Source organism: Zea mays, chromosome 3 (genome assembly GCF_902167145.1).
Source record: "Zea mays cultivar B73 chromosome 3, Zm-B73-REFERENCE-NAM-5.0, whole genome shotgun sequence".
In the NCBI taxonomy this organism is placed as follows: domain Eukaryota; kingdom Viridiplantae; phylum Streptophyta; class Magnoliopsida; order Poales; family Poaceae; genus Zea; species Zea mays.
The window spans coordinates 191516738-191532018 of record NC_050098.1 but is presented as its reverse complement, the minus strand read 5'-3'; the positions used below and the strand labels follow the sequence as shown (position 1 = coordinate 191532018).

General features: G+C 40.8%; 1 protein-coding gene across 5 annotated transcripts; it reads left to right on the top strand.

The window, feature by feature from the left end:
* Positions 1 to 6332: 6332 nt before the first annotated feature.
* Positions 6333 to 14677, top strand: LOC100279721 (uncharacterized). 5 transcript variants are annotated; one of them, XR_004856920.1, is made up of 15 exons: positions 6333 to 6865; positions 7624 to 7685; positions 8073 to 8160; positions 8256 to 8317; positions 8414 to 8507; positions 8733 to 9164; positions 9275 to 10192; positions 10371 to 10502; positions 10584 to 10697; positions 11099 to 11179; positions 11667 to 11796; positions 11890 to 11929; positions 12000 to 12187; positions 13360 to 13504; positions 13910 to 14677. XR_004856920.1 is itself a non-coding variant. In NM_001152680.1 (13 exons), the coding sequence occupies exons 1-13, from the start codon at positions 6770 to 6772 to the stop codon at positions 12046 to 12048; spliced, it is 2298 nt and encodes a 765-aa protein (NP_001146152.1). In that variant the 5' UTR covers positions 6478 to 6769; the 3' UTR covers positions 12049 to 12469. The 5 variants fall into 5 exon arrangements, 2 of the variants coding, with proteins under 2 accessions (XP_008672718.1, NP_001146152.1); XR_563469.3 differs by lacking the exons at positions 13360 to 13504; positions 13910 to 14677 and adding an exon at positions 12265 to 12602; XR_004856921.1 differs by lacking the exons at positions 10584 to 10697; positions 13360 to 13504; positions 13910 to 14677 and adding an exon at positions 12265 to 12641.
* Positions 14678 to 15281: the final 604 nt, after the last annotated feature.

Genomic DNA, 15281 nt, shown 5'->3' with positions numbered 1-15281 from the left:
GAATGCTTGAAAATAATGTCGAAGCTTCCTGGAGGCCATTAAGACAGCATACAACACCTTCTCCAACTCTGTATAATTTTTCTTTAATAAGCTTAGAACTTCGGAGACAAAGTATACTGGGGCTTACTTTTTGATTTGTCCTTCCAATTTATCCTGCACAAGCGCCGCACTCACTGCAGAGTGCGAAGCTGCCACATACAACAGTAACAGAGCCCCTGGTGCAGGTGAAGTTAATGTTGTTATATCAATTAAGTATTGCTTCAACTCTTCGAAGGCTTTCTGTTGAGCTGGGCCCCATTGAAAGACTTTGGTTGACTTTAGTATTTCAAAGAATGGCAAGTTTCTTTCTGCTGATCTAGATATAAATTTATTCAATGAAGCCAGCCTTCCTGCCAGCCGTTGGACCCCCTTCTTTATGCTCGGCGGTTCCATTCGAAGGATGGCTTCGATCTTGATTGGATTAGTTCAATCCCCTTCGTTGAAACTAGACAGCCAAGGAACTTACCCTTCTTCACTCCAAAGACACACTTTTCAGGATTTAATTTTAGGCCAGCTTGTCTGAAATTAGCAAATGTTTCTTGCAATCAGTGATGTGATTTTCTTGCTTCGTGCTTTTTACTATGATATCATCAACATATGTTAGCACATTTCCGCCTATCTAGGAATGAAGGACCTTGGCCGTCATCCTGCTAAAACTGCCTCCAACATTTTTGAGCCCCTCAGGCATCCGAAGATAGCAATAGGTTCCACTAGGAGTTATGAAGCTAGTCTTCGACTCATCCTCCTTCTTCATCCATATTTGATGATATCCTGAGTAGCAATCCAGAAGACTCATAAGTTCTGGAGAAGCTGCTGCATCCACAAGAGAGTATATCCTTGGTAATGAAAATTCGTCCTTCGGACATGCCTTGTTGAGATCTGTGAAATCAATACACATTCTCCATTTGCCATTAGCATTCTTCACCATAATAGTATTGGCTAGCCACTCTGGATATTTCACTTCTCTGATGACACCAGCACTGAGAAGTCTTTTTATTTCATTCCGAGCACCTTCGGCTTTATCATCAGACATTTTTTGAAGCCTTTGCTTTCTGGGCCTGAAGGATGGATCGACATTGAGTGAATGTTCAATGACATCCCTGTTGACACCACAGAGATCATTGTCCGACCATGCAAAAACATCTTTGTTGTTGAATAAAAATCTTATCAAAGTTTTTTCCTGCTCTTTAGATAATTGAGACCCCAGCAGTACCTTCTGCTCTGCTATGTCTTCACACAGAAGCATGGGCTTTGGCTGATCAGCCGAAGCAGCCTTCTCTCTTCTGTACTTGTACTGCTCACAGGCTTCGGCTCCATCTATATTGTGGATGGCTTTTGAGTCTGTCCAATTTTCCTCAGCCTTCCCGCCAGCTTCTCGACTTCCATGAATTGCAATAGGCCCTTGTTCCAAAGGTATCTTCATGCATAGGTATGCTGGATGAAGAATTGCTTCGAAAGCATTAAGGGGCCCACATCCAATAATTGCATTGTAGGGGTATTCTATGTCAACAATATCAAACACAACTTGTTCAGTCCTTGTGTTGTGGACAAATCCGAAGGTCACTGACATTGTGATCTTGCCAAGTGCTACGATCTGCCTTCCTCTGAAGCCACAAAGAGGGTGTGTAGCATCATGAATCTTATCCTCTGGCTCTTGCATCTGTCTGAAGACCTTAACAAATATGATATCCGCTGCACTGTCTGTATCAACCAGAACATTGTGGACCATAAATCCCTTGATGACACAAGATATAACCATAGCATCATTGTGAGGGTAATCCTTGAGCTGAAGGTCCTCCTGGGAGAAGGTGATTGGGATATGAGACCATTTTAACTTGATGAAGGGTCCCTGCACCCCAACATGTTGCACCCTTCTCTGAGCCTCCTTCTTCTGCTTCTTGTTGGCCGGTTCTGAACATGAACCGCCTGTTATCGGGAGCACCATCTTCGTAGCCGAAGCTACTTCAGCTTCATTGTTGAACGAAGCCATCAGCTCAATCAGTGGAAGTGAGTTCACCGGAGGTGGGCGCCAATGTTGGGGACTTGTTCTCAAATGCTATGAATCAAGAACAAGGCAACACAGTGTTAAAGGTTAATATCCTTCGTCCTTCGAAGCATTATTTCCCTTAGGATATAACGATCTTCGGACGAAGGTCATGAAGGACATACCTTCATCATCATGATAAGTGGTAATGAAAGACAAAGCATATGAAACATGAATGATAACATGAACAATCATATAACATTATTCACATATCTTCATTACATAAATTCAAGTATTTAAATACAATATTTAATCACATTTATACCTTCGGCTTGACAGAAGGCAAAAAATCCGAGCGTTGCGCACGAACGAGTACAAGATAGCGTGAACAGTACAGGGGTATTGTTTATCTATTTATAGGCACAGGACGCAGCCTGTGAAAATTACATTCATGTCCTTTACAAAGGTTTACAATCATAATATAAGTTATCACGGGCCGATTGGTTATTTCATCTTTAAGTTGGTGCATTTGGAAATGTACTCCGAAGCCCTTTGATTGATAGCTTCGGCTTTTTGCCAGTCTTCCGAAGGTGTTTCTTCTTATGGGACATTCGGCAACGAAGCAGGCCCCCAACAGTGTCAATCAACAGAACAAATACATTGTAGATGACCCATTTTTGCACATTAATAGTCAGCGGGACAATACAAAATTAAATGTGAATATTATGCTTAAAATATAATAAAATCAACGAATACTACACTACCTTAGATGTGATGTCTTCTTCTGCTGTTGCAATTGTCAAATTTACTTCAATAGCTTCTTCAGAGACAGGATTTGTAACGTTGTAAGTACAAGTACTATAACTAAACATAGTGCTACGTACCAAAACTGAATCTGTGGCTTTCACACGTCTGTCCACATAAATCCCAAGTGTCTGGCACAATGAACATGATGGGATTAAGAGACTAGGACACATGCACATATGTCTAAATTTTTTAATTGAAGAGAGCCACGAAAACACAAGCAACAACATGAGATTCGATAAACATGTTTCTGTCAATGTAAAAATATAGGTGCATGATCGAGTACAATTGACTGTCATGTTTATCGTTTCCCCCTTTTTAAAGAAAGGTAGAAAGTCGGGTAAGCTAATGTCGGAAAGGTAAATTTTTTCTGTGAAGATAATTAATTGTTGGAATGCAAACATAACACTTTTGCATTGTCCGATTAGGTAGTCCGATCCGCATTTTTGTAAAATTAGTGCCTTGATTGTTTCACACAAATAACTAATTTTATTGAAATTTACAAATTAATGGTGACATCTCATAACCTTGATTCAAGAAGTGATGAAAGGAAGATAGCAAAGTGGCAACTTTGAGCAGGGACATGAACATAGGCATCATCATGCTTCTACCTCTCGCCAACATCGTCGTCATCAGTTTACTATGGTGCATCAAACAACATGAAAAGCATCCCATATATGGCTCCCTAACATTGAACAAAATATAGGCACTTACATGACTCCTGTATCAAACCAAAAACATGTCAAACATTTGCATTTCACAGATTTATTGAAAAATGTTTGCATGTCTTGCCTACGCACAAGAATTTGATCTACCAATTTCACAGATCTATCAATTTTAGAATGCCTCATGGTAATATTTGCATGCGAATATGTGATGAGTTTGATCAGAGTTTTTCTTTATCACCACAAATCAGTAGGAAATCATATGATGAGGCGAACCACAAGGAAAAGAGGGGATCATCCTTGGAAACCAGACTGACAATTACCATCTACTTATCCGAAGATGTTAGGGAACAGGGACAGGAGCGGCGCGGGCAGGGAGATGGTCGCACTCAACTTCACCTCCTCGCACGGGGCGTGCTCACGGGCACGCTGTCCCCAGCCATCGCGGCGTTGTGGGAGCTCCGCGTGCTCGCCCTCCCATCCCACGCGCTCTCCGGCCCACGATCTACATGCTACACCGCCTCTGCGCGCTCTACCTCTCTAGCAACCGCCTCCAGGTAGAAATCCTCATGGTGCTCGCTTGCATCTCCCTCTAGACGATGGACCTTGCCTACAACCAGCTCAACAGCTCGTTGCCCGCGGCCTGATATCACGAGGCAGGGCATTGGGGATCGAGGAATGCCGATCTGGCGCGTGTGAATCGAGCGCACCACCTTCGATTCGTCGTGGCCTTGGCGGGCGGCGAAGCAGTGGAGAGCGTCGCGCGAGGGGGGGGGGTGGGCATCGAGTGGCGGGGGTCAAGGTCGGGAAGGATGTGACAGGGGGGCATCTGTGGATGAAGACGACGTTCGGGGGGGGGGGGGAGAAGAGGGCCAGCAAGGAAGGTCGCGCAGTCAGCGGCGTGGGGGCAAGGCTGGGTGCGTTGGCGTGGTGAGGGGGGTTGGTGCGAGAATGGTGGCGATGCGGGCGGTTGGGGCGCGTGGAGGTGGAGGCTGGTGGAAGTTGCCCGTGCGGGGGGAGCGGAGTCGTGGGATGGGGCGCGAGGCAGCGTGGGGGGAGCGAAGTCGGGGGCGTGGGCGCGGGGCGTAGCGTATCGCGGGTGCCCACTCTAGGTAGTAGTAGGGATATTACAAATTACCTAAAAACATACATTATAAAATGGTCCTATGTTTTCTTATAATTTATCTACTTGATATATCTCTACTATACTTAAAGCACCAGTTTCAATGGTCGTCTCGCGTCATCTTTTTACAAATAACCCCTCACAGCTATTTCAAATTAACCCGCTGCACGCCTATAGATGGCCAAACGGTGGCCTGGCACGGGCCAGACACCCGCGGGCCACAGCTCTGGCTCACGCACGTCATGCCGACCTACTGACTGTGCCGGGCCAGTCCGTTAGCCTGTCGGCCCATTTGATTAAATCAGCGTGATATATCTCTACTATACTTAAAGCACCAGTTTCAACGGTCGTCTCGCGTCATCTTTTTATAAATAACCCCTCACAGCTATTTCAAATTAACCCGTTGCACGCCTATAGATGACCAAACGGTGGCCTGGCACGGGCCAGACGTCCGCGGGCCATAGCTCTGGCTCACGCACGTCATGCCGACCTACTGACTGTGACGGGCCAGTCCGTTAGCCTTTCGGCCCATTTGATTAAATCAGCGTAAAATGTTAAAAAACGGTGTAGGAGGTGAGGTTCAAACCTATGCCCTGATGGAGAAGGGCGGGAGACACTGGGTGAAGCTATCTAACCAATAGAACATCATGCTCAGATGTTTTTAATATTGAATATAAATTGTATATATGTATATACGTTTTTTTAAAATAAAAATAAATATAATCGTGTCGGGCCAGCACTACGGGCCGAGTCTACAGCCCAAGCACGGCACGACGTTCTTGGCTCTTGCAAGCATTAGGTCGTTTCTGAGACCACATTGGCGCAATGGACTCCATGGTGTTTGAGGTTGCTGAATTGGATGGAGCAACAATGATTTGTCACACTAACAGTAAAATGAAAGGTTATTTGTTGGTTTTAAACGTTAGTAATTGCTACGAAGTTGATGCCTGACTTTAGCAATTATTCCATATTTTGATCTATCTTTTCTATAAGTTTGAGTTCATGTGACTTATTTTAGAAACTTGAGCTCACAAACTTTCTCTTATTGGTCTTTGTATGGTGGAATTATGTCATTCTATAATCTCTATTCGTTCAGTCAGTCGTTGTGAACTCTCTTCTAATCACTCACTTTATTGGTCGTGTTGTACCAAGACATATTGGATTGAGTAAACAATAACATCAGTTAGCCAAATCAAAAAATATTATACAGAGAGCAGAGATCATCAATAAAAAATATTAAGATTTTTTGTGGATAGTTTACATGAATATTGTTGTAAGCCGTTATAATACACGGGCAACCGACTAGTAAAATATTAATAGTAATCTTTTTTCAATAAAACGGTTAAACTTAAAATGCTAGGATTTAGAAGAAATGAAAAACGCGTGATATTTCTAGATGTAATTTCACCAGATTGAAAAACAATTATTTCTAAAAAAACCGTCATACAGAGAAATAAAGTAAAGAAACACTCCGTTGGATCTCCTTTCTTAATCCGTTTTTTCTTATTTTTTTAATCTCTCAAAATATCGTCTTTGTCCCTTAAATAGAAGAAAACAAGCAGTCTTCTTTCTCATTCTCAATCTTTTTTTTTGTTACTAGAGCACAGTTACATACTCATAATGCAAAAGTCTATTTTGTTAATGATGCTCGTGTGCCAAAAACATCCGACATGTACAGCTTGCTTATCGCGGTCCCAGACGAAACGGACAAATGGTCGCATTAGACCGTTATATATGCTTACGGAATCGCACGGAACGTACATTGCTTGTCGACGTTGCGGTCGTTTCTCGTAGGAATTCAATTTGACGTCACGACGCCGTTAAAAGCTTTTTCCGATTAAAAAAAAGCTCCGGATCCGTCGGCTTTCAGCCACTAATTTTCAAAGCCAATTTTCTCGCTTCGCCTTTCCTTCTCCCATCTCTCTCGACGAGGCTCGCCATCGCCGCTATTCCCATTCGCCCTCCCCTCCTCTTCTCCACCCCCGCAAAACCCTAGCCGCCGACCCCTCCAATCCCCTACCAGCGCCCGATTGCCGGCCCCAATCGAGCTAGGGCTCGCCAAATTCTGGCCGGGCTCGTTGAAATTTCGGCCGGTCTTTTCTGGTGAATCCTTTGGTTTATCCTGAGGGGATATTTTGATTTCTGCGGCGCACGATGGGGAGCAGAAGGGAGGAGGAGAGGAACGAGAAGATCATCCGCGGACTCATGAAGTTGCCGCCCAACCGCAAGTGCATCAATTGCAACAGTGTGGTAACCCTCTATCGCCTTTTGGTTCATTACTAAGCTGATTGGGAGGCGTCTGCTGTTCCACTTTGCGGATCGTTACATGGGAGGCAGTGGAATCTGTCTGCGTTTGGAATGTTACGCGGTTAGCTCAGATTTGCGAAAAATATCGAGTTACTTGTGAACTTTGGTTCGTTGGTTTATATTTTCAAGCTGTACCTGTTGGCTGGACGATTATTATTATTTCTATATTGTTTCCAATATCAGACCATGACATATTCGTTGCTATTTTACTTCGATCACTTGTGGTACTTTATTTCGTCCCTAGTTTACTCTAGATTGTGAAACTGTAAATGTTGCCACTGTTTCCTAACACACAATTGCTTGATTTGTATGTTAATAGATAGTTCTTTGATTTATTTGAGCTACTTACTGGCTTTGTTACTGTTGTCTGCATCTTCTGTTTCTGTTTGACAATTAAATTGTTTATAGTTGACTGAATTGCTGAGCTTTTTAATATTTTAACTGTCAGTAAGTACTATTTGGGTTGCATATACCAGTTTATGTAATATAGTGTGTCACTGGAGCTGATTTTCCCATTCGGTTAAGTGTTATTGAATCTACCTTTGACTGATTTTCCCATTTGGTTAACTGTTATTGAATCTACCTTTGATGTTCAGCACAAAACTTTATCCAGTGATGTACTCTGTCAGTTTCTTGCCCAAGTGTTATTTTATATACCATTCTCTTGATTTCACCTGAACCACTTCTGTTTTGTTATATAGGGGCCACAGTATGTGTGTACCAATTTCTGGACCTTCATTTGCCTGTCATGTAGTGGAATTCAGTGAGTATCTTTTTCCCTACCTTATTAGCTTTTGCTAGAAAATGTATGGTTTTGGTATATGATGCTTCTAACAAGGCAAATAATAAGAACATGCTTTAGATGAAAAACAAAATGGTATTGTCTGCTGCCCAAACATGGCTGAAAATCTACATTTAAGGGCTATCACATTATTTTCCGGTTAGTTCCCTAATGGAAATTTCCATCATGCCATTTTACAACTCTAGTCTCTGGATATTTTACTTACACATACAATCAGTTTTCAACTGGAGAAGCAGATAATCAAGTCCTGTTGTACATTTGTAACCTTTGTTTGTTTGGTCTGCTTTTAGTTCTGATGTATCTTCTTGATGTTATTACCTTCTTGACGTCTTGTGGTGTGATATACAGCCGTGAATTCACTCACCGTGTTAAGTCGGTGTCAATGTCCAAATTTACTACCCAAGAAGTGCAGGCCCTCGAACAGGGGGGTAACCAGGTAAAACAAAACTCATAGTTATTTTATCTTGTACTTCTAGACCCCCCCTTCATCTTTTATCACTTATAGTTGAGGTCATTAACTCATTACTGCAGCGAGCACGTGACATCTACCTAAAGGATTGGGATTGGCAACGAATGAGGTTGCCTATCAACACGTGAGTTCCGTTCATTCCTGAGTTTTTATGGGTACTTATGTTTTATGCTATCAGAAGAATGTTATGTTTCTCATTCTTATTTATGTTTTGCTTCAGCAATCCGGATAGGATAAGGGAATTTATCAGGGCTGTTTATGTGGATAAGAAGTATGCTGGTGGATCCTCTAACAAACCAGCCACAGAAAGTGAGGTAATGAGCTGACGTGTCTTGTGAGTACATTGTATTATCCTTTGTATAAATCTAGTGAACAGAATTATGGAGATTTAAGTAATTGCGATGTCTTTATTAACCTTTGAACTACCATAGCCCATATTGCTATTCCAACTAATTTCCATAGTCGTCCACATATTCCTGCTGAAACTACCAGAGTCCACGTATATGCTTCAATTATAGTTTCCATTTTTTTTCTGGCAGAGTATGAAGAGCAATGACCATGACATGAGAAGACCTAGTTCTTATCATTCATATTCCCAGAGCCCACCCTATGATTTTCAATATGAAGATAGACGATATGGTAAGCAAGTGAACACACTTGCTAGAAGGCCTTCAGATAGGGCGCTCTTCGATGGGAAACTTGGCAACCTACTATTCAGTCCAGGTCGTTTGCGAGATCAGATGAATGAAGACCGTTTTGCCAATGAAAGTTCAGGATCAAGGTTTTCTGACTTCTCAGCCTCAAGCACTGGCGACTTCAGAAATGATGTGCTTTCTCCTAGCTCTCAGGAGACAGGCTACAGTAGTCCCTCAGTCCACCATTCAAGAAATGTCTCTGCTGACAATCCTCAAACCCAGAAATGTCCTAACGCAGCTTCACAAATAGATTTCAATGGAGTTCGACGTCCACAGGTTTTTGATTCTTCTGTTTCCTTTCCTTTCCAGTAAATGCCTCTTGGACTTAGAAATGTCTTCCAAGTATAGTGGATTATATATAAATCGTTCCTTCTTTTTATGTGCAGCGAACAACTTCTTCTGGAAGTTTTGGATCATTTGATGGTAGCTCAGTTTCCAACAAATCAATTGAATCAGGTTACCCACCTGATGCACCAACAGAAAAGTCAGTGCATTGTGCTGTAAACCATCAGACTGTACCTTCTCCTGAGGCCTGTTCGACACAACAATATGCCTCCCCATCCGACAATCACAACTTGATACCTCACAAACCTGCTGATTTAGGTAGCCAAATTGTTGCCACCAGGAAACCAGTGCAACATAGTTGCGCTCAGATTGAAAATGTGGTGCCGATGCATGCTCCAGTACAACCAACGACTTCCACACCTCTTGGCCTCTTTGATCAATCAACTGTGCAACATCCTGTCACATCTGCTGCACCGATAGATCTGTTTGCTGGCTTTAATGAACAGTTACCAGCTTCTCATAATACAGATGGTGTATCCAGTCATTCTGTTGTTGCTAAAGAACCTGCCCATAATGTTGTTCAGAAGGGCATAATGCCATCAGCTGAAGCACTCGCCACATCTCATGCTGTGCACCAAGATTTGTTCAGTCTGTCAATTTTGCAGGAACCAGCAACACCCTTACCCTCTCAGCCAATAGATCTGTTTGCTGGCTTTGACCAACATTTGCCGCATTTGTCTACTGTTCAGAAAATTCCATCGGCAGTTCCATTTCCTGCTAATGATGGATGGGCTTTCTTTGACGTGCAACATGGATTGTTGACATCTGTTTCAAATGTGCAAGGTCAGGTGCCTGCTGCATTCTCTCCATCTGATGGTATTGCTAAAGGAATTGACCAATTAACATTACCAACTTCGCCACCAAATGTAATTGGGTCACAAAATTCTCCGGCTATGATGGATAACTGGAGTTTAAATGCTGAGGAAGTGAAGATCCCTGTCCTCAACGAAAATTCTCAGGTAACGTTGTCATTTGACATATGTGTGTTTAATGGATTATTATAGCTTCACATGTTTAGTAACTTTCTCTGCTTGTTTATAGTCTTGGAATGCCTTTGGTTTGTCATTTGACATATGAGGCTGTTTAATGGGTTATTATAGCTTCACATGTTTAGTAACTTTCTCTGCTTGTTTATAGTCTTGGAATGCCTTTGGTGAATCTACTCAGAGCGCATCAAATGATCTGTTCACATTTAATACTATGTCTCAAGTAGAAGCTCATCAATTCTCTATGCCAAGTGGTCCATATGTTGAATCCAGAATTCCACAGGTACATAAGTTTCAGTTAACGACTCAAAAAGTATATTTTTCTCAATGAAGACTGGACTCAATGTTCTGAATCATTCTTTAGGATTTAGTTAGGGATGAGCCTGAAAGGCCAACTCCTAGGGATGTGTTTTCTGGCTTCAATATTTCACATGTTGAGGTGGTTGGACCATCGTCTCCATCACTCCAGCCCCATTTGGTATGTTTTATCCATGATTAAGGTTCTTTCCTGTGTTAGCCAGTTATCTTTCTTACCTGTTTGGTCCATTTTTACTGAGAGCAAACATGAAGACATTAAAATTATGCCCTTTAACATATAATGTATATTTTGTTTGTGGGGTGTACTTGATATGGCATTATCTAGCTTATCATAAACACCGAGGGAATATTTTACTAAGACAATTTGGACTACGCATTTTGAGGCTCCCATAATGTGACGTTACTCCCATGGGCACCTGAGGATGCCATTTGGCTTTTTGAATGCCTTTTATTTCTTGTAATCTCCCTGTCATAGTGCTACTGGATAACTGGAATCAGTTTACCCAAGTGTCAAAACAGGATTATTTTACCATGGTAACAATTTGATGAATTTTATTTCAGGGTGGCATGGTCTCTCATCCTGAAAAATCAACAAATCCATTTGACATGGCATTTGAATCCGACGTTGACGCCAATGACATGGTATTTTTTTTCTGATTTATAATAGTATTAGGAATAGATGCGGGCTAGTAATTCTGTTCCTTCTATTTATAAGCTTCTTATTTGAAACCACAGTATTCATGGCTGGAATATGAATATACAAAAGAAATTAAGCGAAAGAGCCAACTAGCCTATGCCAGCCTACAATGCTTCAAACAGAGCTATAGTACAAGAAATTCAAATCTGAGTTCTTAATAGCCTCCACCAAAGGCTCCGTCTTAGAGCAAGACTTACCATGAACTTTCAATCTCCAAAATTTCCTAAGATGTATGCCTCAAGCAACTTTGGCTCCCATTGGAAGAAAATGTGTTCCTTGTCTTTGTTTGTTTTTCGTTGAATTTTAGTTCATTTTTCGTTTATTATGTGAATACAAAGACAGGACTGGAGTCTGTGTACAAAATTCTTTGGTTCTAATACTCTTTTTCTTGGTTCTCTTTATTCACTGACACCTTTTGGTTCCCCTTTTCAGTTCATGGATTTGACCTCACTGCAAGAAACATTACCAGATCATCACACTCTCACAGATTATTCGGGGAGCTTAACAGAGCCATGGATTTCTCAGAATTCCACTATGTCATATATTCCTTCTGGGCCTCAAGGTTCTTATTCTTGGCTCATATTACTCATGCACAAACGGTCACAGAAAGACTGAAAATTCTCGCTGTTAATACCATATCCGATTTTTGATTCAGGAGGTTTATCCTATGTGGCAGGACAGGACTCTCACATGTTGTAAGCTTCTTGATACTTGCACATATAGTTGGTAACGTACATTACTTTATAAACCATCACTTTATTACAGGAGTTCAACACATCAAGGAGCTTTTCCACCTAGGAATCCATTTGAGTGAGACTAGTAAAGAGAGTTTTGCTGGATAGTGGTGGACAGAAGAGGAAGGCAATCAGCACCGGTCGAAACTCAAATGGATACTCAGGTCTACTATACTAGATGCATTGAAAGCAACTGTGCATCGAATCTGAAACCCTGAGGTAAATATGTGTCTTGGATTTCATTGTCTATGGTCTCTCGTGTATCAGAAAGGACTGCATAGAAGTCTACATGGCAGGAGTGCTGGAATTTTTGCCCGAAGCAAAAGCTGTCCTCTACTCCCATGGACTAATGTATCTCTGGCAGGCAGTGCTGGTCCAGCATCAAAAAATTTCTTTCATTTCGACATTTGCCCAATAGTTGTGTTCATGTTCTTGTTAAACCCTGTTGTGAATGAGAAGGGACGACATTTACCTCCTTAATATAGTAAAAACATGTTCGTCAAAAGATTGAATTGCTGTCAGATGCTGTGTTGTTCAGTAATGGTTATTACCTTTGTATGTTGAAGGGGCCTGTCGACTCTCCTGAGCAATATTAATGCTCATCATAGTAAAGGATCATGATGACATTTTTACCCATGTTTCTTCGTTCTTTATAAAAAAAGCTTATTTTTTACCTTTTCTTTTAAAGGGTCATGTTTGCTTGTTCACTGCATAACCAATTCGCTGTAAGTGTTGCTTTGTTTGTGATTCAGCTAGTTGCCCTGCATTTTCATCCTGTTTTACAATAGAGATTTCAAAAAATAGTACGCCATCTGGTCAAGTAATATAATTGCTTTATGCTCAGCTTAATAGCAGGTAGCAGCTAGCGGAACAATATTTTTGCATTACAAGAAGCCTCTGCCTTTCCTTCTCATTATATAGTGTTGATGCAAATTTACTACTATAATTACATCGTAAATAATTATAGTTGTGATTGTGTACCATCCATCTCAGCACAATTCTATCATTTCACATGCATATTAACACAGCTGTATCATTAGATGGCAGAGGGTAAGATATCCAATTGACATAAAGCCATACTCATATCCATTAAAGAAAGTAGATATGATCATTTGAATCGTAAAAATAAGCCCCAAATACGAAACGTTGAAACCTCATATCTCATTAATATTGAAAGATGCTATTCTTTCAAAAAAAATGTTGAAACCTCATACCTCATTAATATTGAAAGATGCTATTCTTTCAAAAAAATATTGAAAGATGCTAAGATAACATATTAGCTTTATGCTAACATGATAAATTTATTGAACTCAACTTAATTTTATGATAAGGTCAACAATATATAGCATTAAATGTCAACACCAACTGAAGAAATGTATCGTTTTTACAAGATGGACCGGTGCCAACTGCCAACTCATATTCAATGATCGGTGCCAGCTCATATTCAATGACCTATGCCAAGCGGCGAAGAAGTGGCACACTAGGAGCATCACCAATGTTTCTACAACCATATACGACTGCTCCATCGCAATTCTTGTAAGCATAGCATGATCCTTTGTCTGTATTATGCAGCCAATTTTACATATTCAACTCTCATTTACATTATATTGTGCTCTGTTATGTGTCAAAAAACGAATCATGTACTCAAGAGTTATATAATATTTTTCGCTATATAGTTGTACTATTTGAATCATCTTCATGACACTGTTGCCCCTCAGAACAAATGTGGAACACCGCGCATAAAATATTTTGATAAGAATATTATTCAAGCATTAACAAGAATCGACAGAGAGAAATATATATATACACATAGAGAGAGAGAGAAATATGCCCATCTCTATGATTATCTATAGGACATATTTTTAACAGTCTCCCGCTTGCACTAGAGCTAATCTAGAAGATATCTAATACCCGTATATCTGATGTGTGCCTCATATTTAGGTTGTGGAAGAGGTTTTGTCAAAGGATCAACAACATTTAAATCCGTATGTATCTTGCATATCTTGATCTCACCCCACCTAACAAACTCCCATATGATGTAAAGTTTCAGCAGTACGTGTTTGCTTTTCTGGTGGTTTCTTGGCTCCTTAGCTTGCACAATAACCCCATTATTATCACACTAGAGGTTCAATGGGCTAGACACATTAGGAAACACACCAAGTTCGATGATGAACTTTCTTATCCAAAACACCTTCCTTTGTAGATTTAGAAGTTGTAATGTACTCGACTTCTATTGTATAATCAGTCACGGTCTCCAGCTTGGAACTTTTCTGACTAAAGCACCACTATTTATTGTGAACACAAAACCTGATTGCGATTTTAACTCGTCCAGATCAGTTTGGAAGCTTGCATCGGTGTAACCAGTTACAACGAGCTCATCTTTACCTCCGTAGATTAGGAACATATCTTTAGTCCTTTTGAAGTACTTAAAAATGTCTTTTACAGCTGTCCGGTGACCCTCACCTGGATCAACCTAGTGCTTACTTGTAGCACTTAGAGCGTATAAAACATTTGGCCGCATACTTATCATGGCTTACATGTTAGATCCAATTACTGAATCATATTGTACCTTACTCATGCGCTCCTGCTCATTAGCCATTGCAGGACACAGCTTCCGGATGAGGTGTATACCATGTGACATAGGCAAGTGTTAGAAATATGCCCTAAAAATGATCATAGAGATGAGCATATTTCCTTGTATCCATTATATATATATACATATATATATAACTTAATTGAATATCCATGAAAGACACCTTGTATTGATTAACAATTATGTGAATTGTTTGTGAGATTCTTTACTTGTATGGTTATTCTAAATGATGTCCCTAGTCAGGGTCGATGACTAGCACATGTATTAGTTGATGACTATATTTCACAAGTCATGGACATGAAGATGTTAACCTAATAATGTGGGTGCATGTATGACATGAGGCTGGACCGATCCAACGTGAGATATTGTAATATAGTTCTCTTTTTGCAATATGTATACTGTGTCCTTAGACCTGAAATTGTCGCATGTTCTCAAGATGTGAATTGACTTACTTAGAGACTATCAAACGCTACTTCGTAATTAGGTAGTTATAAAAATAGTTTTGGGTTTGTCAGAAAGCATGCTGTGAAGCATGGTCAGTCAAGATGGAATTTGTCCCTCTCTTCTTGAGAGAGATATCTCTGTGCCTCTCGAGTGATTGGATCAAGAAATGCACGGTCATGCTAGGGTTAAGTGTTAACCGATGAAAGGATTCCAATTCACAGTATCGAGAAAGAGAGGTCAACTTAGAGCCAGACCAAATATTGTGAGACAAAGGGA

What these genes read in the sequence shown, in the direction of transcription:
- LOC100279721 (NM_001152680.1), top strand. Translation starts at nt 6,770, where the DNA reads ATGGGGAGCAGAAGGGAGGAGGAGAGGAACGAGAAGATCATCCGCGGA. An exon ending in ACGTTGACGCCAATGACATG is followed by an intron (nt 11,180 to 11,666) that starts GTATTTTTTTTC and finishes TCCCCTTTTCAG; the next exon opens with TTCATGGATTTGACCTCACT. An exon ending in TATTCCTTCTGGGCCTCAAG is followed by an intron (nt 11,797 to 11,889) that starts GTTCTTATTCTT and finishes TTTTTGATTCAG; the next exon opens with GAGGTTTATCCTATGTGGCA.